The sequence below is a fragment of the Sebastes fasciatus genome, chromosome 21 (assembly GCF_043250625.1).
Source record: "Sebastes fasciatus isolate fSebFas1 chromosome 21, fSebFas1.pri, whole genome shotgun sequence".
NCBI lineage: Eukaryota > Metazoa > Chordata > Actinopteri > Perciformes > Sebastidae > Sebastes > Sebastes fasciatus.
In genome coordinates, this window is record NC_133815.1 from 20585140 (window position 1) to 20610750 (window position 25611).

General features: G+C 36.9%; 1 protein-coding gene and 1 non-coding gene across 7 annotated transcripts in view; both read left to right on the top strand.

The window, feature by feature from the left end:
* The window catches only part of hecw1a (HECT, C2 and WW domain containing E3 ubiquitin protein ligase 1a), a 100818-nt gene that overhangs the window by 52409 nt on the left and 22798 nt on the right, over positions 1 to 25611 (top strand). For all 6 annotated transcript variants that reach the window (XR_012592128.1, XM_074621612.1, XM_074621613.1 and 3 more), the window contains 13 exons: positions 1283 to 1417; positions 2105 to 2216; positions 2314 to 2410; positions 2629 to 2712; positions 2885 to 2991; positions 4630 to 4744; positions 5146 to 5259; positions 5518 to 5670; positions 5925 to 6023; positions 9788 to 9917; positions 10091 to 10237; positions 10461 to 10575; positions 11031 to 11229. Coding sequence is in view for 5 of the 6 variants with exons in the window: in XM_074621612.1 (XP_074477713.1) it covers positions 1283 to 1417; positions 2105 to 2216; positions 2314 to 2410; positions 2629 to 2712; positions 2885 to 2991; positions 4630 to 4744; positions 5146 to 5259; positions 5518 to 5670; positions 5925 to 6023; positions 9788 to 9917; positions 10091 to 10237; positions 10461 to 10575; positions 11031 to 11229 (1607 nt within the window). In the remaining variant the exon portion in view is untranslated. The remainder of the gene's footprint in view (positions 1 to 1282; positions 1418 to 2104; positions 2217 to 2313; positions 2411 to 2628; positions 2713 to 2884; positions 2992 to 4629; positions 4745 to 5145; positions 5260 to 5517; positions 5671 to 5924; positions 6024 to 9787; positions 9918 to 10090; positions 10238 to 10460; positions 10576 to 11030; positions 11230 to 25611) is intronic.
* On the top strand, positions 17010 to 17116 carry LOC141760107 (U6 spliceosomal RNA). The gene has a single exon (XR_012592259.1). It is a non-coding gene; the product is annotated as a U6 spliceosomal RNA (small nuclear RNA).

The window sequence follows — 25611 nt, forward strand, 5'->3', positions numbered from 1 at the left end:
TTTTTTTTCTGTGAGGTCTGTGTCAGAATCACCAAATTCTCTTGATGCACAAACTTACTCGTTTCCACCTGACAAGTGCCTGCACTTCACGAGGAGCTGAGTGTTTGTGAGATTTAATCATTAGCATTAAAGGTTCTCTATACAGTGTCCAGAGCGTTAAAGGGATAGTTCGGTGTTTTGAAGTGGGGCTGTATGTAGGGATGTCACGAGTCGATGCCAAAATTTCGAAAAACGTGACGGTATTGTTTTCTACAGTACCGTACGATGCCTGCCGGGTCCGAAATTAACACCCGCCTAGCGCCAAATGCGGCTGCTCCTGTCCTCTGCTCTCTGTGTCGGAGTTTGACACACACACAACAGCGCCACGCAGCAGCAAGATCCCGAGATGCAGAGATCCTTTGTGTTCGAGAAGAGGATTCACTCGTGGGGGGAAAAAATTAACTGAACTGAAAAAACTCGATTTCTATCTTTTGTTGCTTATTGCTAAATCTCTGAAAAGTGGTGTTTTTTTTTTTATTGAACTCTGGACATTTTATTTCCGGTGAATGTTATTGGGATTTGATTATCTTACACTTAACTCCCCAGATCCACTTTGTTTGAACCAATCCAACAGCATCCAATCAAATTTCAGAGAAAACCATGAAGAACTAACGTTAAGTAACTGAGCACCAGTTGGATCCAGTTACTCTGCTGTTAGAATGACGTTACATTTGGTGAAGAGTGCATTTGGCTTGATAAGGACTTGAGACCTGAGTTGGGACTTAAATCACAGACTTGAGACTTTCTTGTGACTTGCAAAACAATGACTTGGTCCCACTCTGGTAGCCTTTACTCGGTGAAATGTCACCATGTCAGTGGATTTAAACTACTGCTTGCAATCTGAGGATATATAGAGACACATGTACACATTACATGGGATTTATTGTTTTTTTCACCATGGTATCGAATTTGGTGTCAAGAATGGTGGAAATTCCCTGGTATTGGTGTCGACTACTAGATTTCTGGTATCGTGACATCCCTAGTTGTATGAGGTACTTATCTGTAGTCATATTCTCTTAAATTGCACCATCAGAACAAATCTATTCTTACAAGCGGTTCTTGAATGAGGCACATTGTGTTTACACTTACAGTGTCACTTAAAAAAAACATACATTGGGGGTAAACAAAATATGGCTATTACAGAGGGAAGGAATGTATTCATTCTAATGTGGCAGATCATTTAAAATCAGTATTTCACAATACATACTGTATGATTTAATTTTCTTTTTTCTCCGTCTCTCAGTCTTTCTTTGTGGACCACAACAGTCGAGCCACGACCTTCATCGACCCTCGCATCCCTCTGCAGAACGGCCGGCTGCCCGGCCACCTCGCTCACAGACAACATCTGCAGAGACTACGCAGCTACAGCGCCGGGGAGGTACTCACTCACTCACACACACACACACACACACACACCTGTACTATCTATTCAGAGTTACGCACTAGTTGCATTTGAGTCCGCATAAAGTTTTCTACCTAAGAGTCAACTCTAGCATGACTGCAGTTTCTGCTTGTGTCCTCTGCTCTCTTACTTTTTCAAAGTATTGTAAAAAAAAAAGCAGCACAATGAATGTAGTTGGAGATGCTCTGACCCAGTCGCCTAGCCATCACAATTTGGCTCTTGTCAAAGTCGCTCACGTCCTTATGCTTGCCCATTTTTTCTGCTTCCACACAAAGTTCAAAGTTGAAAATGTTCACTTGCTGCCTACAAATTTATATCCCACCCACTGCCGGGTGCCATTGTAACGAGATAATCAATGTTATTCACTTCACCTCTCAGTGGTCTTAATGTTATGGCTGATCGGTGTATACCAGGCTTTAGATACACACACAATACTTGTTAGTCGGATCAATTCATTGTTAGTTTGGGTGCACATGGGATTTGTTGAAAAGAAGAAAAATACAGAACTTCTTCAGACTGTTCGCTGTCAGTTTTAACATCAGTTCAGCTGAAGGACATCAATTTGATCAGTAGAAAGCAGCTTTTAGAGCCTTATCAAACGATAAACTGTCAAATAGTGAGTTTCTTTGAACAACAGCCGTCTCTGTTGGTGTTTGTTCGCAGGCCTCTGATGTGTCCAGGAGTCGTGGGGCTTCTCTGATGGCCAGGCCCGGAAACAGCCTAGTAGCCGCCATACGAAGCCAGCACAACAACAACTCCCAGCTCACCGCTCCGTGTAGGCACCGCCATGACATCTCAGCATTCATTTGATGAACTTGTTTCTGTGTTACCGTCTGACCGCTTCTCTCTGTTGTCTCTCTGTCTCTCACCAGCTTACAATGACAAGATAGTGGCGTTCCTTCGACAGCCCAACATATTTGACATGTTGCAGGAGCGACAGCCGAGCCTCAGCAGAAACCACGCGCTGAGGTATGCTTTCAAATATTGATTGGAAAATGCGTTAATGTCTTTGAATATAATTCTATAAATACACCAAATGCATCTTCCTTGATGAACAGAGAGCTCAAAAAGTCAGGGAGGATGCACCTCAGTATCAAACTCCCATATTTAGTTGCATTAACTATTTGTGTTTAAGTCAATATATAAAATGAAGAACTGATGAGGGCTTTGTCTTGCCGACCGCTCAGGGAGAAAATCCACTACCTTCGAACAGAAGGGACTCAGGGGGTGGAGAAGTTGTCATGTGATGCAGACCTCGTCATCCTGTTAAGGTAAAGCACCCGCTGAACCCAGTATACCCATGTTGGCTAATAACATCTGTTTTCTCTTACAATGATGTCCTCACAAATGACTGAATTCACACTACAGCTACTGCTTGGACTATATGTACAGTAGAGCAGAGGAATAATTTCTTCTATGTTTCTCTGTGTCCTGTTCTTGAAGTTTGTTCGAAGAGGAGATCATGTCGTATATTCCGCCTCACCCCATCCACCCCGGCTTCAACATCTCCCCTCGCTGTTCCCCCGCCTCCTCGCCACAGAACTCTCCCGGTAGGTCCTCAAGCATGCAACATAACATAGGGAACCGCTTCCTGTATGAATGGGAATGGAATCTGTAAGTCTTTGGAAATCTATGGAGGATTTAGAATACCTCAATTAAGATCAAATTAAATTCGGTAATTAAATGAATCGCATTGTCCAATGTATTATCTTTTCAAATCAAATCACAACACAAAGTGGTGTATTTTATTTTTAATATTTACCAGCAGAGAGCAGCATAGAGCTGCCAACACTAAACACAAAGTCTTAGTTTTTATGAAGAGGTGCAGGGAGCTTTTCTTTTTATTAAATGGAAACACATTGTCAATGCCAAAATAAAAAAAATAAAATATAATAATAATAATAATTGAAAAAAACAACAACAACTGTCCAATCACAGCTTGGGGGCGGGACCATGGCCTGAGATTACTAGAGCCGATGGCTGCCATGACAGACAGTCTTTCACATTAAAACAGTTTCCTGTGGGCTAGCTCTTAGAGGGATTTTCTTGGCACAAGACATTTACTAGTTTACTCTCTATTTTGCAAAAGGCTAACTGGTCTAGAATTGAGGGAAAACGCTGCAGACAGCAGCTTCAAAACGAGTTTTGTCCGTAGTAAACTTTTTGGAAAAATAAAAAAATAAAGAAAATAAAACTTTTTTTTAAAGTTTAAAAAAAGTAAACTTTTTTTAGTCCGATTTTTTGCAGATGGTGGTGTGTTCTTGGTACATTTTTCCTAAAATTACATTTTAAAAATCCCAATATATCGCCCTTGCTTTCAGTATTGCAGTATATCGCTGTAAGGAAGCTGGGACACACAAACTGAATGGTAGTGAGATGGCAGATATAGAGATTTTCATCATCTGAATCCAGCATGTGTATCACAGTAATCAGTGGACTCAGTTACTCAGGTATGCAGGTGAAGTGGAAGCACTGTGGAGCCTGTTGACAGTGAAGATGCTCACTGATCTGGCACGCTATTAGAGGCTCTCAGTGGATTCTGTTAGACACACACTGAACCCTCATAGCGGTAATCATTGCTGTTTGACAGAGCCTGCTGTGCGATGTTAGGGTGCACACATATTTGTGTGTGTGTGTGTGTGTATTGGGTTATGCATGGTATTGATGGGAGGGTCTATAAAAGGAAATTGGGTCACAGCAGGGAGGCCTGGCTTGTAATGGTGCTTCATTCATTAGTTGTGTTGTAAGTTGCATTAGTTGCAAATGTTGTGAGCTCAGCCGAACTGCTCCTCACTGTGAGATGGATCCCTCAGAGGTCACTCGGGTCCTATTGATTGTTGAAATGTGTTTTTTTTTATTTCCCTCTTCATTAATCTCTCTTGTCAGTCAGTAATTGGAGCTGCAGAGTGAACAGTGTGTACAGTGGTAACCCCCAACAGGTAGCTAACCAACACCTCCGCTTATGAACCTGCTCGAGGCTGGACTGGCTGATGTCTGCTGGCTGATGGCTCACTCTCTCTGGGTTGTCATCAGTCAGCAGCATTGCGCTCCAAAGCTGAAGTGGCACTCCGGTTCTACTGACAACAGATTTTGCAGCTGTGCCCCAGAGACACAGAGAACATCAGTAACAATAAGTAACAGCGTGTGTGTGTTTGTGTGTGTGTGTGTGTGTGTGTGTGTGTGTGTAGGCCTGCAGAGGGCGAGGGCTCCAGCTCCGTACCGCAGGGACTTCGAAGCCAAACTAAGAAACTTCTACCGGAAATTAGAAGCCAAGGGCTACGGACAGGGACCGGGCAAGATCAAGTAAGACTCACAGTACACACACATGAAACATAAAAGCCTTGATACAGTACTATTATATTTTCCCATTAGATTGTAGCTGTTACAGTAGATGTTTTAGTAAATATCACATTTCTGACACACTTTCTCACACTAGATAATCAAAATGATATTTGATCTATTGTGTAACTAGATGTTCTATAGTATAGTAGTAATATTTGAGTATATGTGCTTTGTCCATGGAGACAGGCCATAGCTGCAATTGAAGACAGTGATGAAAGTTGGAATTTGGGTTCCAGTATATAATTAATTTAAATTTAAAAACTTTTCCCCCACCTGAATTGTATTCCTGCCTCGTATGGGACACTTTGAAACTGACACAACCAGTCTGATATGTAACATGTGGTCTGTCCTGGTTGTTGCAGGTTGCTGATCAGGAGAGAACACCTGCTGGAGGGAACCTTTAACCAGGTGATGGGTTACTCCCGCAAAGAGCTGCAGAGGAACAAACTCTACGTCTCCTTCCTGGGAGAGGAGGGGTGAGACACACACACACACACACAAACACAAACACAAACACACACACACACACACACACACACAAACACATTGAGTTACAGTGCAGTGTATGTTATGTTGTTCCTTCAAGCTTTGGAAGCCCTAAACTTTGGGATGTGCTCAGGATTTGAGGAGAGTATTACCCAAAGAGTCCAGTAGCGGGCTTCGCCTGTGCTTATAGAACTACAAAATGGTAACCCTCGTTTTCTGGCTCTGTCTCTGTCTCGTTGTCTCTTCAGATTGGACTACAGCGGTCCGTCCAGAGAGTTCTTCTTCCTCTTGTCTCAGGAGTTGTTTAATCCGTACTACGGCCTGTTTGAATACTCGGCTAACGATACTTACACCGTTCAGATCAGCCCCATGTCAGCATTTGTTGAGAACCATCTGGAATGGTAAGCTGTGCAATACAAACACGCACACAGACGGGTGGGGTTATATTAAGGATGGCTCTACCGCATCATCGAGCCATGGTTTCAGCCCCGCCTAAAAAATCCTGAACACAAAACTGGCAAATTTCCTTTACACGGAGTGAATTTGTAGAATACTGTATTTGGTATCAGACCAGTTGGCTCATTTCACTTGTTCATGTGTCAAAATTGCATTTAACTGATTCTATTGTTGATATTAATGTTCTGTGTGTGTCCAGGTTCCGTTTCAGTGGCCGTATCCTGGGCTTGGCTCTGATCCATCAGTACCTGCTGGATGCTTTCTTCACCAGACCCTTCTACAAGGCCCTGCTCAGACTGTCAGTACACACACTGTGTTTGTTGTTCTCTAGACACACATACGCAGCGTGTACATGACAACTCTTCTGAAAATGCAATCTCAGTATAGAGTTGTGAAGTGGGAGGAGTTATTTCTGTCATCTTGGATTGGACTGATGACTAGTATTTGTCGACTTACCCAGTAGACTCGTTGTGGAACATTTAGGATATCTTCAAAGGTGCTAAATTTGAAATTCAGAGCATTAATATAGCAGCAAACAACTATTGTCTATGTAAAGATATAGAGGAGTAATGTCTACCTGAGCAGAGAATGAAGTCTCCCTCCCTCTGTGTGTGTTGGAATCAGAGCCTCTCTGTGCTTTGTTTATGTAGCCAGTCCGGCCGCGCATGCTTTTAGTGTGAGTCACAGTTTTTATGCCCCACTGGCTAGCTAATGGCTGCCACTCTGCGCTGCTCTCATACGGCGGTTACAGCCGATAATGCCGTCCTGACGGCGTCGTCGCTGAAATGTAGCACCCACTCTCTGGTTCCCCCTCCAGGTTAACGCTGTTAGCTCTGTCAGCACTGTTGCCGTTGCATGCACTGTTCATGCCGTTAGCACCGTTAGCTGCGAACCGCCGGCTCAGCTGTTGCCATGTTGAGAGTCGTGTGGAGCTAATCCCTCAATTCTAGATATGCTCTGAATTTGGAATTTAACACACTAAAAAAAACAAAAAAAATAGAAAACAGAACCATGAGCAGCTGCTCTTTCCATTTCACAACTCTGTTATTTGTGTCTGCTCTGAAAGGTGTAGTAAAGACAGAGTATGGCTGTTTTGAAAAAAAACAACTTAATTTTAATGACACAAATTTAGGAATTACGCCTCACATTTTTGTGTCTTCTCCATTTACCTGGTGCACTACTATCTGTCACATGGTTAAATTTTTTCATCACGAATCCATCGTGAACTCATTTGGTTCAGAACACTTTATGGTAACTTAGTCTTATTTTCTGAGCTCTACTAACATACCCTCCCGCCATCTGTTATTTTGAGGAAAGCTGACATGAAACTGTGCCTGTTATCTTTTGGTCATTCAATTTTCCTTTCACAAAAGGGTATTCAAATACAAAAAAATGAGTGGTTATTTGATGTTCATTTTAAAATAGAAAAATTTAAAATTGAGATACAGTTTTTCTTTATCAGGGTCAAAAAGGGATGAACTAAACTAAAAAAAAAACGGTTTGATTTTGATTTTTCTATTTCTGAAAACAAAAAATAAAATCACCAAAATAATGCAAAAACATATTTTTCCAAACTAAGTGTTGTAATATAATCAGGAAGAGGCCATTGATGTGTGAGGTAATTTTGATGGTACTACACTGCATAAGACTGAACTTATTGAATATTTTTATAGCATCTCTTTTCGGCGTTGCACTTTGTAGACGGTCCCTGAGCACTTGTCTCACGGCCGGCTGCTCATAGAGACTAATGTCATGTGTCTAGCTCGGAGGACGGCTCGTTGTGATTAAAATGAGGTTGTAGCTCGTTGTCTGCCTTACTACGGTTAGAAAGAGCCATCGTTTGTGGGGTTTTTGTGGGTTTTTTAAACTCTTTTTTTATTTGAGAACAAAGAACATGAGGTCATCATGGGTGTTACAATGTCAAATCACAGTACATTTTTGTAAATACATCTTAATATAAATTGTCAGACTTCAATCAACGGTGTAAATACAAAATCCATTTTTCCCAGTACTCTTTTTTCGACTTCAAGCCTTAAAATAAATGTGAGTCTTTCCATACGATTTATTTGATTTACAATACCCCGCCATTGGTCTAATGTCGGAGGATCAGTCTGCAACCACTTTCGAGTTATGGCTTTCTTACTACTTGCCAAGAGAATCTTTATTAAATATGTATCTTTATGTAAAGTATATTGTAATGAATGACGTCGTTTGTGTTTTAACAACGTTTCGTATATGAGTTATTGATACGGGAAGTTTGAATCTGTCAATATCTTTCCAACTTTACCGAAGTTAGTTTTTCTGCAGTCATGTCGTCTTTCCTGAGAAACACTGTTTTATTCAGTGGCGGCCGGTCAATAGAGGGCGCTAGGGCGCCGCCCCCCCCCTGAGCCAGACAGCCACACACACAAAAAAACATTACTACTACTAATAATAATAATAAATTATACAAATTGTCAATATTTGTGTGTTTAAAATATGGAATGCAACCAGTTATATGTGGAAAATATGATAGAAAATCATCCGTGCAAAATATATGGTTTTCCTGCACACCCCTGACTCCTCTCTGTCCGTCTGTCTGTCTGTAGTTCAGCTCTGGGGCGACGGAGAAATCACCCCGAGCAGGCGGGTTTATGTAGCAGTTTAGCCAATAGCTGATTCAAGCTCTGAACGATTGACATTAAATTTAGCCAATCAGCGTCCTCAAATCTAATACGACTGACGTCAGCTACTGCTCGTCAGGCTTTAGAAAATCTAGCCCGTGACGGGCTATATTTCGACCAATCACAGGTCATTTCAGAGAGAGAGAGCGTTCCTATTGGCTGTGCTCCGATCACGTGACCGGATCTTTGCGTTCCTTCACCAGATTTCACAATGGCGGCGGCGTCACAAACTTTTCTGATTTTACAGCTAAACCGTGCACTACAAGATGATTCTGAAAACATTTGAGGCGAGAAATAGGCATTAACGTAGCATCATATTGATTCATATTTGAATCTCTGTCTAGTTTGACTGTTTGGTCGGAGTTTGCGAGTGATTGCCAGCCGGCGCTCATAGACGGTTGCTAGGCAGCAGAACTCGGATCAGCTCTGCCTAGTTTGACCGTTTGGTCGGAGTTTGCGAGTGATTGACAGCCGGCGCTCATAGACGGTTGCTAGGCAGCAGACCTCAGATCAGCTCTGACTGCAGTGAGATCTTGCAGCTGCCGTTAGGAGCACTGGAGGTACATGCTTTTTTTCAGGTTACCTGTTTCATGTACTACTGTCACCAAGTGTACCAAACATAAAAGTACACATTATGCAGAATAATGTATATTATTGATGCATTAATGTGTTCACTTTAATGTTGCAGCTGGTTAAGGTGGAGCTGATTTTAATGACTTTATATACTGCTGGGTAGTTTAATCTATAATTATACATAATTTATTCGTTGATTATATTTTGTATTAATAATCTGAATCTGTAAAGTAACTAAAGTTATTAAATCAATGTAGTAGAGTAAAAAGTACAACATTTCCCTCTGAGATGTAGTGGAGTAGAAGTAGAAAGTATCAGAACATGGAAATACTCAAGTAAAGTACCTCAAAATTGTACTTAAGTACAGTACTTGAGTTAATGTACCTAGTTACTTTCCACCACTGAGTACATGTTATACTGTTGTGTTTTTCAAAGCATTCTTTACTTCCCATGTTGGAATAAAATAATTGTTGATTATTTAACTGAAAAGTAGTGATGGGTTCTTGATACCTTCACTTTTTTGCATCAAATCATACCGTGATGTTTGCTGAAATTGATTGGACGTGGCACAGCCCTACCTAGAAAAAGTTCCACCAGCCGCCACTGCTCTTATTGTTTCGAAAAACCACATACTGATCCATGTCCATCACCTTTACCATCACGTTTCAGTTTCAATTTTTGTATTTTAAAATGAAAATCAAATAATTAATAAATAATAAAAAATCAATATCTTTTTGTGAAAGGAAAATCGAAAGATACACTGACCTGATTAGCAGACTTGTGTAGTGTTGTGGGTTGTATGTGTGAGCTCTGTGTGTCCCCTCAGGCCGACAGACCTGTCTGATCTGGAGTATCTGGACGAGGAGTTCCACCAGTCTCTGCAGTGGATGAAAGACAACGACATCACTGACATCCTGGACCTCACCTTCACCGTCAACGAGGAGGTCTTCGGCCAGGTCTGTGTGTGTGTGCGTGTGTGTGTCTGCATGTGTTTGACAGCATCGGATTTGTTCTGATATTCATAGTATTGTTATACTATATGTATTTCCACAATGGCAAGCTTTCAATATACAGTACTGCTTAGATGAGTTACACTGTTAACTATAGCCAGTAGCTGTTGTGTTGCCAGGTGACGGAGCGGGAGCTGAAGTCGGGCGGCTCCAACCTCCAGGTGACTGAGAAGAACAAGAAGGATTATATAGAGCGGATGGCCAAGTGGAGGGTGGAGAGAGGGGTGGTGCAGCAGACGGAGGCGCTGGTCAGAGGCTTCTACGAGGTGAACACGTGGTTCATAACACCGTAACATCATTTTAATAACATTATTAGAAGGTTAACACTAGTTGGAAACCCATTTTTTTTCATTTATAAATACAGCAATTAGGTCATAGCCCTACTGTACCCAGCAGTATACTAATAATATACATAATACATAATAATACACACATGCACCCACACATAAAGGCCACTGAAACATGTGCTTGTTGTTTTGTCTGTCCCAGGTGGTAGACTCCAGGCTGGTGTCTGTGTTTGATGCTCGGGAGCTGGAGCTGGTTATCGCCGGTACGGTCGAGATTGACCTCAGTGACTGGAGGAGCAACACAGAGTACAGAGGAGGTGTGTGTGTGTGTATGTGTGTGTGTGTGGGTATAAAACCAATAGACTGTATATAAAGATGGTCGACAAGTCTCCAATTCCTCCCACTGTACAAATTTAATTCAAATCTGGTAAAAAAATGTCACTTTAATTGAGTCTTTCCAGTTTACATGTTCCTGGTCAGATTGGATGTTTCTGTAGTGAGAGGAGTTTATCACAATTCAATAATGTACGTGTTTCCTGGAATTATTGAGAAAAAAGTAGATAAACAAAAACCTTTCCCTGGTTTTCAGGATGTTTTTCCATTATTAACCTTGCAGTTAAAATGCCAATATTGACCTTTTATAGTTACATTTAATTACAAATTGCATGCATTACATTTATAAGAGAAGTGCTCAATACTGGACTCTTCTACGAAAAGCCCTTAAACTGAGTTGATTCTGTCTCATTACCTCCCTGACCTTACAATCCCCTAGGTTACCATGACGGCCACATAGTGATGCGATGGTTCTGGGCCGCCGTGGAGCGCTTCAACAACGAGCAGCGTCTTCGCCTGCTGCAGTTTGTCACCGGGACATCCAGCGTGCCGTACGAAGGCTTCGCCGCACTGCGGGGTTCCAACGGCCTCCGACGGTTCTGTATCGAGAAGTGGGGCAAAGTCACATCACTACCCAGGTATCTAAACCTCTTTCCTATTTAAGCCATGTTCACACTGTCCTGCTCTCAGTTCTTCGGCCCTTCAAGTCGAAGTACACAGCAGAGGGGTATGCATGACCCAAGCCATCCTTAAAATGTTCCTTCATTACTGTGAACAGACACACTGTAGTTTATTTTCTCTCAATCACACATACACCGTCCTGCGACCAGGAATACTCACTAGGGCACCGAAAGAGGATTAATCCGCAGATGAAAATAGTCCCCAACAAATGCACTATTTCCTCCTGTTTATACGATAATACGATAATACTTTATTGTCAGACAGGTCTGAAATTAAGGATACAAGGATTTAAACATTACAATCACAGAAGACGATATTCAGGGCCCTTCAACGTACATTTGATCTGGGATTAGGCTCCATGTTTAGTTTTAGGATTGACTGGTGTACAAAAGAGTGCTTCAGTCTAACTGTTACGGGTCCCAGAATGTGGTACCACAGCAACAAAGTACGAATCTGTAAAATACAGATGAAAGTGCAGCAGCAATGAAGACACGGAAGCGCTCAGTTCGTCATCCAGATTGCATCTATATTCAAATTCACAATAACATATTCCAAACATCACATTTCTTTTAGTGTCAGTCTCTGTTTCAGTCAATAATAACTGTGGTTTAAGGTTAAGTGCAATAAACATCCATGAATCCAATTTGTCCATTCACATCACACATAACAACTCCACATTTCAGGTGTACTGCTTACAGTTTCATACTTAAAGCAACACTCTAGTACACACCATCACTTTTATATAAGTGCAACATGGCTACTATAATGATAGTGCAAATAACAGTCATATTAAACTGTACTTTTCATAAGCAATATCTAATCTGCTATGATTCTGGACATTCACACTCAATTTAAACATCACTATCACACAAGAGAAATATGAAACACTTTCAATGTGAATCCATTAGGCTGTAACCAAATATCACAATATACTTCACCTTTAAACTACATATTTTACAGTGTAAACATCTTCCATAAACAGGTGCAGCTCTGCAACATGTAACTTGCTTTTATATAAAACACTTCATAAAATACCTGTTTTCTGTAAACTAATACATGTGTGCAATAATGTGTGGGAGTTCAAATAACACTGTGTAAAGTAAACACACTAGCGAACAGTCTGCAAGACCATGCTCAGGGCAGAGTAAACCCAAAACCTCGGGTTTAAGCTGCGGTGTGTGTACCTGCTGCCTGAGACATTGGTGATATTTCCACGTTTTTTAAAGTCCACAGAAATGCCCAAAAACAATATCACAACTTCTTTCTAACACTCGTGCACAAAACATAAAGCTTTAAGAAGTTGAAATTGGTAATTTTCACCAACTACTGACCTGTAAAATACAGATAAAGTGCAGCATGTTTTTTCCACAATACATGAAAAATAAAATCACGTGATTGTCACGTATATCCTTAGGGACAATATTTTAACCCTGGAAATAAAAGTAAATAACTTTTCATCTAATTAAATTAAATAAAACACAAGTAGTTGCACAATTTTTTAGTGTACCACATAACCTTATTAAATCGTGGAACCCTGTATCTCCGATTTGATGGTAACAGTTCATATTCACTGTTCAAACATGGTTGGGGTCAGAGACGATGATGTTAGCCAGCCTTAATATGTGTTTCTCAAGGGGTTGACCTACAATCTTTGAGCAGATTTTCATTTGGTGAAGCAATTTTGACTTTAAAGTAGTGGACAAACTCTTGTACCATGTAGTATAACAATACTGCAGGACACTAAGGCTGGGGCGATTCGTCGACATAGTGGACGAAGTCGATTACGTAAATACGTCGATTTACGTATTGTGCGTCGACGCATCGGATGACGTAATGAAAATGCGCTGCGCCCGGTCCGAGCATGGATTGTGATTCCCCCAGAGAGCAAGAAGCGTAAAAAAAAACTCCAACGTTCATCAAAGGTGTGGGAATACTTCAAACAGGGACCCAACAATGCGGTGCTCTGTAAGTTGTGCAGAATGGAGATGGCGTACCACAGCAGTACAAGTGAATGCACGAGCACATGACAAGAAGGCATCCCAGAGCGCTGCGTGAAGAAGAAAGCAACAAGACACTACCGTAAGTACTGTTTACTTTTTCATCACCCAGGCATGATCTATTAAGATTGTAAAAGCGCGGGCGTGTTTCTGTTAGCAGTAGTCATTTAAAGTTTGTTTTTAAAATGTTTCTTAATCACCACCATGTTAAAAGTATTTTATGGACCACTGTTATAGTAACATAATGTAACGTTACACCATGCGTCATCTAACGTTGTTATTCGGCCGTTATATATTTTCTGTTTTCTTTAACGGCGATGTACAAGTGAGAAAATGGCTTATAGTAACATTACATATTGTTCTACAGTCTGTGACTGTTAGTCTGTAAATAGTTTCAATTATTTCTCTCTTGCTCCACACTGCTGCAAAAGTACATTTGCTAGTGTTTATCTTAACTGCATATTATTACAGTGATGAAATAAATCCATGTTTAAACCATTTTAAGTTATAAATTAAGTACTTTCGTAAAAATACGAATGAGGATTATCATTATTATTATTATTAACCTAATGTCATAACACAACAGTGCTGTGGAAATTAGACCGATTTTAAAATGTGCCACTATTATCATTATTCTAATGGCTTTCTGTGTCTCTTTTTCAGGATAAGACAAAGCAGTGTGGAGGACTTTTTCCACAAAAAGAACATTGCATTTATAACTTTTACATGAATTTACAATACAAGCTCTTGTTTTATTTTATTTTGGAGATGAATGTTTATGTTGGACTGAAAACAGATTACCAGTAAAGACTGGGCTACTTTTTGTTGTGAAATAATGCCATAATAATACTCTTGTTTTATGTATATGTTTATAAGAGAAGATTTTTGAATAAAGTATTGACAAAATAATTAGAGAAGTTGTTATTTTGGGTAAATGAATTGAATTATATTTAGAATAATCGATGAATTAGTCGTTAGATTAATCGACTAATCGAAAAAATAATCGTTAGATTAATCGTTAAAAAAATAATCGTTAGGTGCAGCCCTAGTAACAATTCATATTCACTGTTCAAAACATGGTTGGGGTCAGAGACGATGGTGTTAGCCAGCCTTAATATGTTATTATGATAGGCTGATTCATAGAGTTTCTCAAGCGGTTGACCTACAATCTTTGAGCAGATTTTCATTTGGTGAAGCAGTTTTGACTTTAAAGTAGTGGACAAATTCTTGTACCATCTAGTATAACAATACTGTAGAACACTCATAATCACAGAAGTAAAAAACAAAAGAAGAATTTGTTTACTCGCCCCAAAAGACCTGAGGCGGCGGAGAAAGTAAATTCTTTGTTTTGTCTTTTGGTGGCAGCTGCCAACTCTCTGGTGCTTGCTGTTGTTTACCTTTTCTCTGATGTTTTTTTTGGTTGAATTGCTGAGTGATTGGAGTGACTCGTAAATGATAGTTGAGAGCAGCTTGATGTATTCCCCTGTTGGCCAATCAGGGTGTGACGACGCCCTTTCTGTAAGGCTTAAAAGAGGAGGGAAACTGCACACCCAGTGTCATTCTGATCTCTTCTTCACTAAATGCAACATGTGTTATCAACCAAACCAGAAACTCTGGTCTGTTTTAGGCCCTTTTGAGATTCGGTGCTCTTTGTGTTTTGCTTATTGAGAGTGTTGATTATCCTAGTTGGGGACACAAAATAAATACCCATCAATTAGGTTACCTGCACTAGGACGTTTAGGTGCTATTTGTGCAAGAATCTGGCTTGCCTCACGATAGCCTAACGCCTGCAGGCTGTATTTTGTTATTCTATTCATTTGTTGATTTTCAATGAAACCCTTTATACCCATTTTTTTTAAGTCTATTTTATTTGGGGAAACTTTAAAGGAGGGTAAAGGGAAAAATAAAAACAATATTTCAGTTTCCTTAATTGTTTGTTATTGTTGAGGCATTTGTTCATTATCGAAGAGGCATTTGTTCATTATTATTATTATTATTAAGGAGGCATCTTATTTTATATTATTATGTCAGTCTTCTGCCTGAACAACTAAAGTCTGGGGAAATCAGTACCACCACATTTTTACAGACAAATTCAATGTGGTCTTTCCAAGATAACAGATGATCAATCATTACTCCCAAATATTTATATGAAGATACCTGCTGGATTTTTTTCGTTATGAATAACAATAGGAACTTCATGAGTCAGACGGTGAACCAAATACAATTTCTTCCGTTTTCTTTGTGTTAATCTGAAGAGCATTACTGTCACTCCACTCGAACATTTTGTTCACGCCATGTTGGTGAAGCCCAGGTTTGTCCGAGTTACTTAACAGAGATGTTATAGCTGTATCATCAGAATACTTTAGAATGTATTGATTTGGTGTATTTGTACGGCAGTCATCGGTGTAAAAGGTGAAAGCATAGCTGAACTCACGCAACCCTGGGGGGCCCAGACATTGGCCGTGATGGCAGTGGAAAGGGTTTTGTTCACTTTTACAATTTGAACTCTGTTAGTAAGAAAAGAGGCATACCATTGAATCAAATAGGGATTCAGTTCCCGCTGGACCATTTTATACATCAAGATGTCTGTCTGTATTGTGTTGAAGGCTGACGAAAAATCTAAAATAAGGGCTCTTGCATAGGTATTTGGTTTGTCTAAATGTTTCGTAATAATATGAACCAGAGTGGCAACAGCGTCTTCTGTACCACAACCCTGCTTATATGCAAATTGATATGGATCGAGTTTGTCTTTTGTTGTACTGACAAGATATTGCAGCAGAATTCTTTCTAGAGGTTTCATAATCACTGAGGTAAGGGCTATTGGTCTAAAATCCTTTTGTTCTTTAGGAGATGGTATTTTGGGTAAAGGTTTTATGTGCGCAGTTTTCCAGGACAGAGGTACAGTGTGCGTGTCTACGGAAGCCTGGAAGATTGGTTGCCACACTGGTGCCAGTCACATCAACACGTTTAATATTGTTCACAAGCAGCAAACACAGCACGACTACACCAGAACTGCTGTAGACTGAGTCCATATCGGGAGCCGCTTCAGATGCATTCAGCAGCAGGACAAAGAGCAGGACATGCAGGCTGTTTTAATCCACATAGCAGCAGGGTCAGAGTGACTACAGGTCCTGGTTCAGGTCTTAGTTCAGGTCCAGATCAGTCTCCTGGGTCTGTGTTCCTATTGTGAAGCAGGATCCAGACGTCCAGGAGCTTTCTCTGCTGCGAGCGTCCTCCTCTTCTCTTCCGGCTCGAAGGCGTCAGGATGATGTAATCCAGACCGGATCAGACCGGTTCCTACTCTCTCTCTCTACCCTCCCCCCCATCCCACCGTCTCGCACAGTGTGGCTCTACCAGCCCCCGCTGACTCCTGAGGGTCTGGAGGGGGGTCAGAGTCCTCCTGGAGGAGGGGCGTTGAGTCAGCCTTTTGTTCTCGCGCCTTCAGGCATCCAATCCTCAACGGCTGACGTAACCCTACCCTGCCTAAATCTCCCGGCATGCCTCTGGAGCTCTCACAGGCTCAGCTTGAACTCGTACCATTTCAGACCAATCCAGACCAGATCTGGAGAGCCATTATGGTTTAGTTCAAGTACCTAACCACCAGCACAGCCCCAGACCTGTCTCTACTGTTCACATGTATTGAGTAGAAGCCAGTAGAGTCTCGTCTGTCCTTCAGACCCTCAGCCTGGTCCCGTAAAGGACTAGTGCCTATAAATACACCTCAGGAACTTCCTACTATTGCATTTACTTCGGTAATGCATATTCTAAAATTGGAACGATACAGAGAAGATTAGCATGGCCCCTGCGCAAGGATGACACGCAAATTCGTGAAGCGTTCCTTCTATTGTGACTTTTCTGATCATTATGGGAGGATTTTTTAGAAATTTTTCCCTTTATTTTTTTGATTTTTTTTGTGTATTTTATGACTGTCTTTGATGTTTATTGATTTTTTTTATGATTTATTGTGGTACTTGTTGAAATACTAAGTCATTATTTTAAAATACTAAGTCATTATTTTGAAATTCTAAGTCATTATTTTGAAATTCTAAGTCATTATTTTGAAATACAAAGTCTTTATTTTGAGATACAGTCTTTATTTTGAGATAAAGTCATTATTTTGAAATACAAAGTCATTATTTTGAGATACAAAGTCATTATTTTGAGATACAAAGTCATTATTTTGTAAATACAAAGTCATTATTTTGTAAATACAAAGTCATTATTTTGAAATACAAAGTCTTTATTTTGAGATACAGTCATTATTTAGAAAAACTAAGTCATTATTTTGAGATACAAAGTCATTTTGAAATACTAAGTCATTATTTTGAGATACAAATTCATTATTTTGAGTCATTATTTTGAAATACAAAGTCTTTATTTTGATACAAAGTCATTATTTTGAGATACAAAGTCATTATTTTGAGTCATTATTTTGAAATACAAAGTCTTTATTTTGATACAAAGTCATTATTTTGAGATACAAAGTCATTATTTTGAGATACAAAGTCATTATTTTGAAATACAGTCATTATTTTGAGATATAAAGTCATTATTTTGAAATTCTAAGTCATTATTTTGAAATTCTGTCATTATTTTGAGATACAAAGTCATTATTTTGAAATACAAAGTCATTATTTTGAAATACAAAGTCTTTATTTTGAGATACAAAGTCTTTATTTTGAGATACAAAGTCTTTATTTTGAGATACAAAGTCATTATTTTGAGATACAAAGTCATTATTTTGAAATACAAAGTCATTATTTTAAAATACAAAGTCTTTATTTTGAGATACAAAGTCATTATTTTGAGTTACAAAGTCATTTTGAAATACAAAGTCATTATTTTGAAATACAAAGTCATTATTTTGAGATACAAAGTCATTATTTTGTAAATACAAAGTCTTTATTTTGAGATACAGTCATTATTTAGAAAAACTAAGTCATTATTTTGAGATACAAAGTCATTTTGAAATACTAAGTCATTATTTTGAGATACAAATTCATTTATTTGAGATACAGTCATTATTTTGAAATACAAAGTCTTTATTTTGATACAAAGTCATTATTTTGAAATACAAAGTCATTATTTTGAGATACAAAGTCATCATTTTTGAAATTCTAAGTCATTATTTTGAGATACAAAGTCATTATTTTGAAATACAAAGTCATTATTTTGAAACACAAAGTCTTTATTTTGAGATACAAAGTCATTATTTTGAGATACAAAGTCATTGTTTTGAAATACAAAGTCATTATTTTGAAATACAAAGTCATTATTTTGAGATACAAAGTCATTATTTTGAAATACAAAGTCATTATTTTGAAACACAAAGTCTTTATTTTGAGATACAAAGTCATTATTTTGAGATACAAAGTCATTGTTTTGAAATACAAAGTCATTATTTTGAAATACAAAGTCATTATTTTGAGATACAAAGTCATTATTTTGTAAATACAAAGTCATTATTTTGAAATACAAAGTCTTTATTTTGAGATACAAAGTCATTATTTAGAAAAACTAAGTCATTATTTTGAGATACAAAGTCATTTTGAAATACTAAGTCATTATTTTGAGATACAAATTCATTTATTTGAGATACAGTCATTATTTTGAAATACAAAGTCTTTATTTTGATACAAAGTGATTATTTTGAAATACAAAGTCATTATTTTGAGATACAAAGTCATTATTTAGATATACAAAGTCATTATTTTGAGATACAAAGTCATTTTGAAATACTAAGTCATTATTTTGAGATACAAAGTCATTTTGAAATTCTAAGTCATTATTTTGAAATTCTAAGTCATTATTTTGAAATTCTAAGTCATTATTTTGAAATTCTAAGTCATTATTTTGAGATACAAAGTCATTATTTTGAGATACAAAGTCATTATTTTGAGATACAAAGTCTTTATTTTGAGATACAAAGTCATTATTTTTGAAATTCTAAGTCATTATTTTGAGATACAAAGTCATTATTTTGAAATACAAAGTCATTATTTTGAAATACAAAGTCTTTATTTTGAGATACAAAGTCTTTATTTTGAGATGCAAAGTCATTATTTTGAGATACAAAGTCTTTATTTTGAGATACAAAGTCATTATTTTTGAAATTCTAAGTCATTATTTTGAGATACAAAGTCATTATTTTGAAATACAAAGTCATTATTTTGAAATACAAAGTCTTTATTTTGAGATACAAAGTCTTTATTTTGAGATACAAAGTCATTATTTTGAGATACAAAGTCATTGTTTTGAGATACAAAGTCATTATTTTGAGATACAAAGTCATTATTTTGAAATACAAAGTCATTATTTTGAGATACAAAGTCATTATTTTGAGATACAAAGTCATTATTTTGAGATACAAAGTCTTTATTTTGAGATACAAAGTCATCATTTTTGAAATTCTAAGTCATTATTTTGAGATACAAAGTCATTATTTTGAAATACAAAGTCATTATTTTGAAATACAAAGTCTTTATTTTGAGATACAAAGTCATTATTTTGAGATACAAAGTCATTGTTTTTAGATACAAAGTCATTATTTTGAAATACAAAGTCATTATTTTGAAATACAAAGTCATTATTTTGAGATACAAAGTCATTATTTTGTAAATACAAAGTCATTATTTTGAGATACAAAGTCTTTATTTTGAAATAAAAAGTCATTATTTTGAGATACAAAGTCATTATTTTGAAATACAAAGTCATTATTTTAAAATACAAAGTCTTTATTTTGAGATACAAAGTCATTATTTTGAGTTACAAAGTCATTTTGAAATACAGTCATTATTTTGAAATACAAAGTCATTATTTTGAGATACAAAGTCATTATTTTGTAAATACAAAGTCTTTATTTTGAGATACAGTCATTATTTAGAAAAACTAAGTCATTATTTTGAGATACAAAGTCATTTTGAAATACTAAGTCATTATTTTGAGATACAAATTCATTTATTTGAGATACAGTCATTATTTTGAAATACAAAGTCTTTATTTTGATACAAAGTCATTATTTTGAAATACAAAGTCATTATTTTGAGATACAAAGTCATCATTTTTGAAATTCTAAGTCATTATTTTGAGATACAAAGTCATTATTTTGAAATACAAAGTCATTATTTTGAAACACAAAGTCTTTATTTTGAGATACAAAGTCATTATTTTGAGATACAAAGTCATTGTTTTGAAATACAAAGTCATTATTTTGAAATACAAAGTCATTATTTTGAGATACAAAGTCATTATTTTGAAATACAAAGTCATTATTTTGAAACACAGTCTTTATTTTGAGATACAAAGTCATTATTTTGAGATACAAAGTCATTGTTTTGAAATACAAAGTCATTATTTTGAAATACAAAGTCATTATTTTGAGATACAAAGTCATTATTTTGTAAATACAAAGTCATTATTTTGAAATACAAAGTCTTTATTTTGAGATACAAAGTCATTATTTAGAAAAACTAAGTCATTATTTTGAGATACAAAGTCATTTTGAAATACTAAGTCATTATTTTGAGATACAAATTCATTTATTTGAGATACAGTCATTATTTTGAAATACAAAGTCTTTATTTTGATACAAAGTCATTATTTTGAAATACAAAGTCATTATTTTGAGATACAAAGTCATTATTTAGATATACAAAGTCATTATTTTGAGATACAAAGTCATTATTTTGAAATACAAAGTCATTATTTTGAAATACAAAGTCTTTATTTTGAGATACAAAGTCTTTATTTTGAGATACAAAGTCATTATTTTGAGATACAAAGTCATTGTTTTGAGATACAAAGTCATTATTTTGAGATACAAAGTCATTATTTTGAAATACAAAGTCATTATTTTGAGATACAAAGTCATTATTTTGAGATACAAAGTCATTATTTTGAGATACAAAGTCTTTATTTTGAGATACAAAGTCATCATTTTTGAAATTCTAAGTCATTATTTTGAGATACAAAGTCATTATTTTGAAATACAAAGTCTTTATTTTGAGATACAAAGTCATTATTTTTGAAATTCTAAGTCATTATTTTGAGATACAAAGTCATTATTTTGAAATACAAAGTCATTATTTTGAAATACAAAGTCTTTATTTTGAGATACAAAGTCTTTATTTTGAGATACAAAGTCATTATTTTGAGATACAAAGTCATTGTTTTGAGATACAAAGTCATTATTTTGAGATACAAAGTCATTATTTTGAGATACAAAGTCTTTATTTTGAGATACAAAGTCATCATTTTTGAAATTCTAAGTCATTATTTTGAGATACAAAGTCATTATTTTGAAATACAAAGTCATTATTTTGAAATACAAAGTCATTATTTTAAAATACAAAGTCTTTATTTTGAGATACAAAGTCATTATTTTGAGTTACAAAGTCATTTTGAAATACAAAGTCATTATTTTGAAATACAAAGTCATTATTTTGAGATACAAAGTCATTATTTTGTAAATACAAAGTCTTTATTTTGAGATACAGTCATTATTTAGAAAAACTAAGTCATTATTTTGAGATACAAAGTCATTTTGAAATACTAAGTCATTATTTTGAGATACAAATTCATTTATTTGAGATACAGTCATTATTTTGAAATACAAAGTCTTTATTTTGATACAAAGTCATTATTTTGAAATACAAAGTCATTATTTTGAGATACAAAGTCATCATTTTTGAAATTCTAAGTCATTATTTTGAGATACAAAGTCATTATTTTGAAATACAAAGTCATTATTTTGAAACACAAAGTCTTTATTTTGAGATACAAAGTCATTATTTTGAGATACAAAGTCATTGTTTTGAAATACAAAGTCATTATTTTGAAATACAAAGTCATTATTTTGAGATACAAAGTCATTATTTTGAAATACAAAGTCATTATTTTGAAACACAAAGTCTTTATTTTGAGATACAAAGTCATTATTTTGAGATACAAAGTCATTGTTTTGAAATACAAAGTCATTATTTTGAAATACAAAGTCATTATTTTGAGATACAAAGTCATTATTTTGTAAATACAAAGTCATTATTTTGAAATACAAAGTCTTTATTTTGAGATACAAAGTCATTATTTAGAAAAACTAAGTCATTATTTTGAGATACAAAGTCATTTTGAAATACTAAGTCATTATTTTGAGATACAAATTCATTTATTTGAGATACAGTCATTATTTTGAAATACAAAGTCTTTATTTTGATACAAAGTCATTATTTTGAAATACAAAGTCATTATTTTGAGATACAAAGTCATTATTTAGATATACAAAGTCATTATTTTGAGATACAAAGTCATTTTGAAATACTAAGTCATTATTTTGAGATACAAAGTCATTATTTTGAAATTCTAAGTCATTATTTTGAAATTCTAAGTCATTATTTTGAAATTCTAAGTCATTATTTTGAAATTCTAAGTCATTATTTTGAGATACAAAGTCATTATTTTGAGATACAAAGTCATTATTTTGAGATACAAAGTCTTTATTTTGAGATACAAAGTCATTATTTTTGAAATTCTAAGTCATTATTTTGAGATACAAAGTCATTATTTTGAAATACAAAGTCATTATTTTGAAATACAAAGTCTTTATTTTGAGATACAAAGTCTTTATTTTGAGATGCAAAGTCATTATTTTGAGATACAAAGTCTTTATTTTGAGATACAAAGTCATTATTTTTGAAATTCTAAGTCATTATTTTGAGATACAAAGTCATTATTTTGAAATACAAAGTCATTATTTTGAAATACAAAGTCTTTATTTTGAGATACAAAGTCTTTATTTTGAGATACAAAGTCATTATTTTGAGATACAAAGTCATTATTTTGAAATACAAAGTCATTATTTTGAAATACAAAGTCATTATTTTGAGATAGTCATTATTTTGTAAATACAAAGTCATTATTTTGAGATACAAAGTCTTTATTTTGAGATACAAAGTCATCATTTTTGAAATTCTAAGTCATTATTTTGAGATACAAAGTCATTATTTTGAAATACAAAGTCATTATTTTGAAATACAAAGTCTTTATTTTGAGATACAAAGTCATTATTTTGAGATACAAAGTCATTGTTTTGAGATACAAAGTCATTATTTTGAAATACAAAGTCATTATTTTGAAATACAAAGTCATTATTTTGAGATACAAAGTCATTATTTTGTAAATACAAAGTCATTATTTTGTAAATACAAAGTCATTATTTTGAAATACAAAGTCATTATTTTGAGATACAAAGTCATTATTTTGAGATACAAAGTCATTGTTTTGAAATACAAAGTCATTATTTTGAAATACAAAGTCATTATTTTGAGATACAAAGTCATTATTTTGTAAATACAAAGTCATTATTTTGAAATACAAAGTCATTATTTAGATATACAAAGTCATTATTTTGAGATACTAAGTCATTATTTTGAGATACTAAGTCATTATTTTGAGATACTAAGTCATTATTTTGAAAAACTATTCATTAGAAATACAGGTGGGTCATCAGCCGGGGAAATCACCAATAATCGACATTTCGCTCCTTTACACGTGGTACGTCTCTTTTTTGGCGGAGCAGTGGAAGGGACGTCTCTCTCCCACCCCCTGCAACTGGCCTTCGAATTAACCAGTACCCCAACTCCTATCCTTCCTCCTTAGCCACAGCCAAAAACTGCCCTTCTCTGCCTCCTCTGCCAGTTCTTTTAACGCCCGCCGGAGTTTCGCCCGTTACTCCCATATCCCTGCTGGAGGCTGTATGGTGTTTGCGTCCTGCCTGCAGGTTTCCAGAATCTCGGCCAGCTTCCTCAGGACCTGGTCATGCCGCCATCTGTAGCGCCCTTGGGTCAGTGCAGTTTTGCATCCTGACAGGATGTGTTGTAGGCTTGCATTGATGGTACTGCACAGGGAGCAGCTCTCCTCGTTGCTGAACCACTGGTAGAGGTTTCGAGGGCAGGGCAGAGTGTCATATGTTGCACGGATGAGGAAACTGAGCCTGTTTTGTGGAATTTCCCAAAGATCTGCCCAACTGATTGACCTGTCGATGGTGCTCTCCCACGTTGTCCAGACTCCCTGGCGACCCTGTGACACTGCCTTGATCTTAAGGCGCTCATGCTGTGTCCTCATTACTTCCGCTACCACCATCGCTTTCCTCTCCTTCCTGGTGGCCCTGGACCAGAAGCAAGGTGCATCTCCCCAGCCTAGCCCTGCGCGTCCAGTCTGGATTCTGCCATCGATCTCGTTGTGTTGCAGCCTGCTGATCGCCTGGTCGACTTCTGCCCTGGCTCTCCATTTCTGTCCTGTACGGACGGGGGCATTCGCACTTCTCACCAGCGGGTCGGTAGACTCCCTTAGCTCCAGGACCAATCTTGCCTTTTCCTGTTTGTAACCCATGCTGGTGGACTGGAGCGGGAGCTGCAGTGCATTCCTCCCAAAGAGGCCAGTGTCAGAGAGGCATCGAGGCAGCCCTAGCCATTTCCGGATGTATGTGTTGGCTGCTTGGTCCATCCTACTGGCTGTGGAAGAGGGAATTTCCGACATCTTCAGTGGCCACATCACCCTTCGGTACAAAGTGAACTGATAACACCACACTTTGTACTTTCCAGGGAGCTGGCTTTGGTCGGATGTTCGATCCCCGGCTGCTCCGGGTCACATGTCGATGTGTCCTTGAGCAAGACACTTAACCCCAAATTGCTCCCGAAGGCATAGCCATCGGTGTGTGAATGAGTATTTAGATTAGATCCTGAGGGGCAGGTTGGCACCTTAGTAGCATCTGATATCAGTGTATGAATGTGTGTGTGAATGGGTGAATACTGACATGTAGTGTAAAGCGCTTTGAGTGGTCGGAAGACTAGAAAAGCACTATGTAAATGAAAGTCCATTTACCATCTTCATTCTTGCCCACATCACAAGTTCATCCAGCCTTTTCAGCAGCCTAGCTGTACATGCTGCTGTCTGCAGGAGGCTTGTGACGTCGTCCATATAGCTTCTCAGTGGAGGGAGCCTCTGTCCTGACTGCAGCGTTGATCCTCTGACCATTTGTCTGGCTCCAATCAGGATCTCTTAAAAAGCTGTGGCAATCAGGGTTGGAGGGATTGAGCACCCCATGGAGATTCCTACCTCCATGCGTTGCCACCTTGTTGTGAAGTCTTCGTGGGCGAAGCACATCTGGAGATCCTTGAAGTATCTTGCCACTAGGCCGCTGATGGTGTCAGGAATGTAGAAAAACTCCATGGCAAACTCGGATCTAGCCACACGACATGCAGGTCGCCTTTCTCTCGCTTGGCTCTCTGGATCTGTTCCCAAATCCATGCGGAGTGCTCCACACATCCCGGAGAGCCTGGCACACCT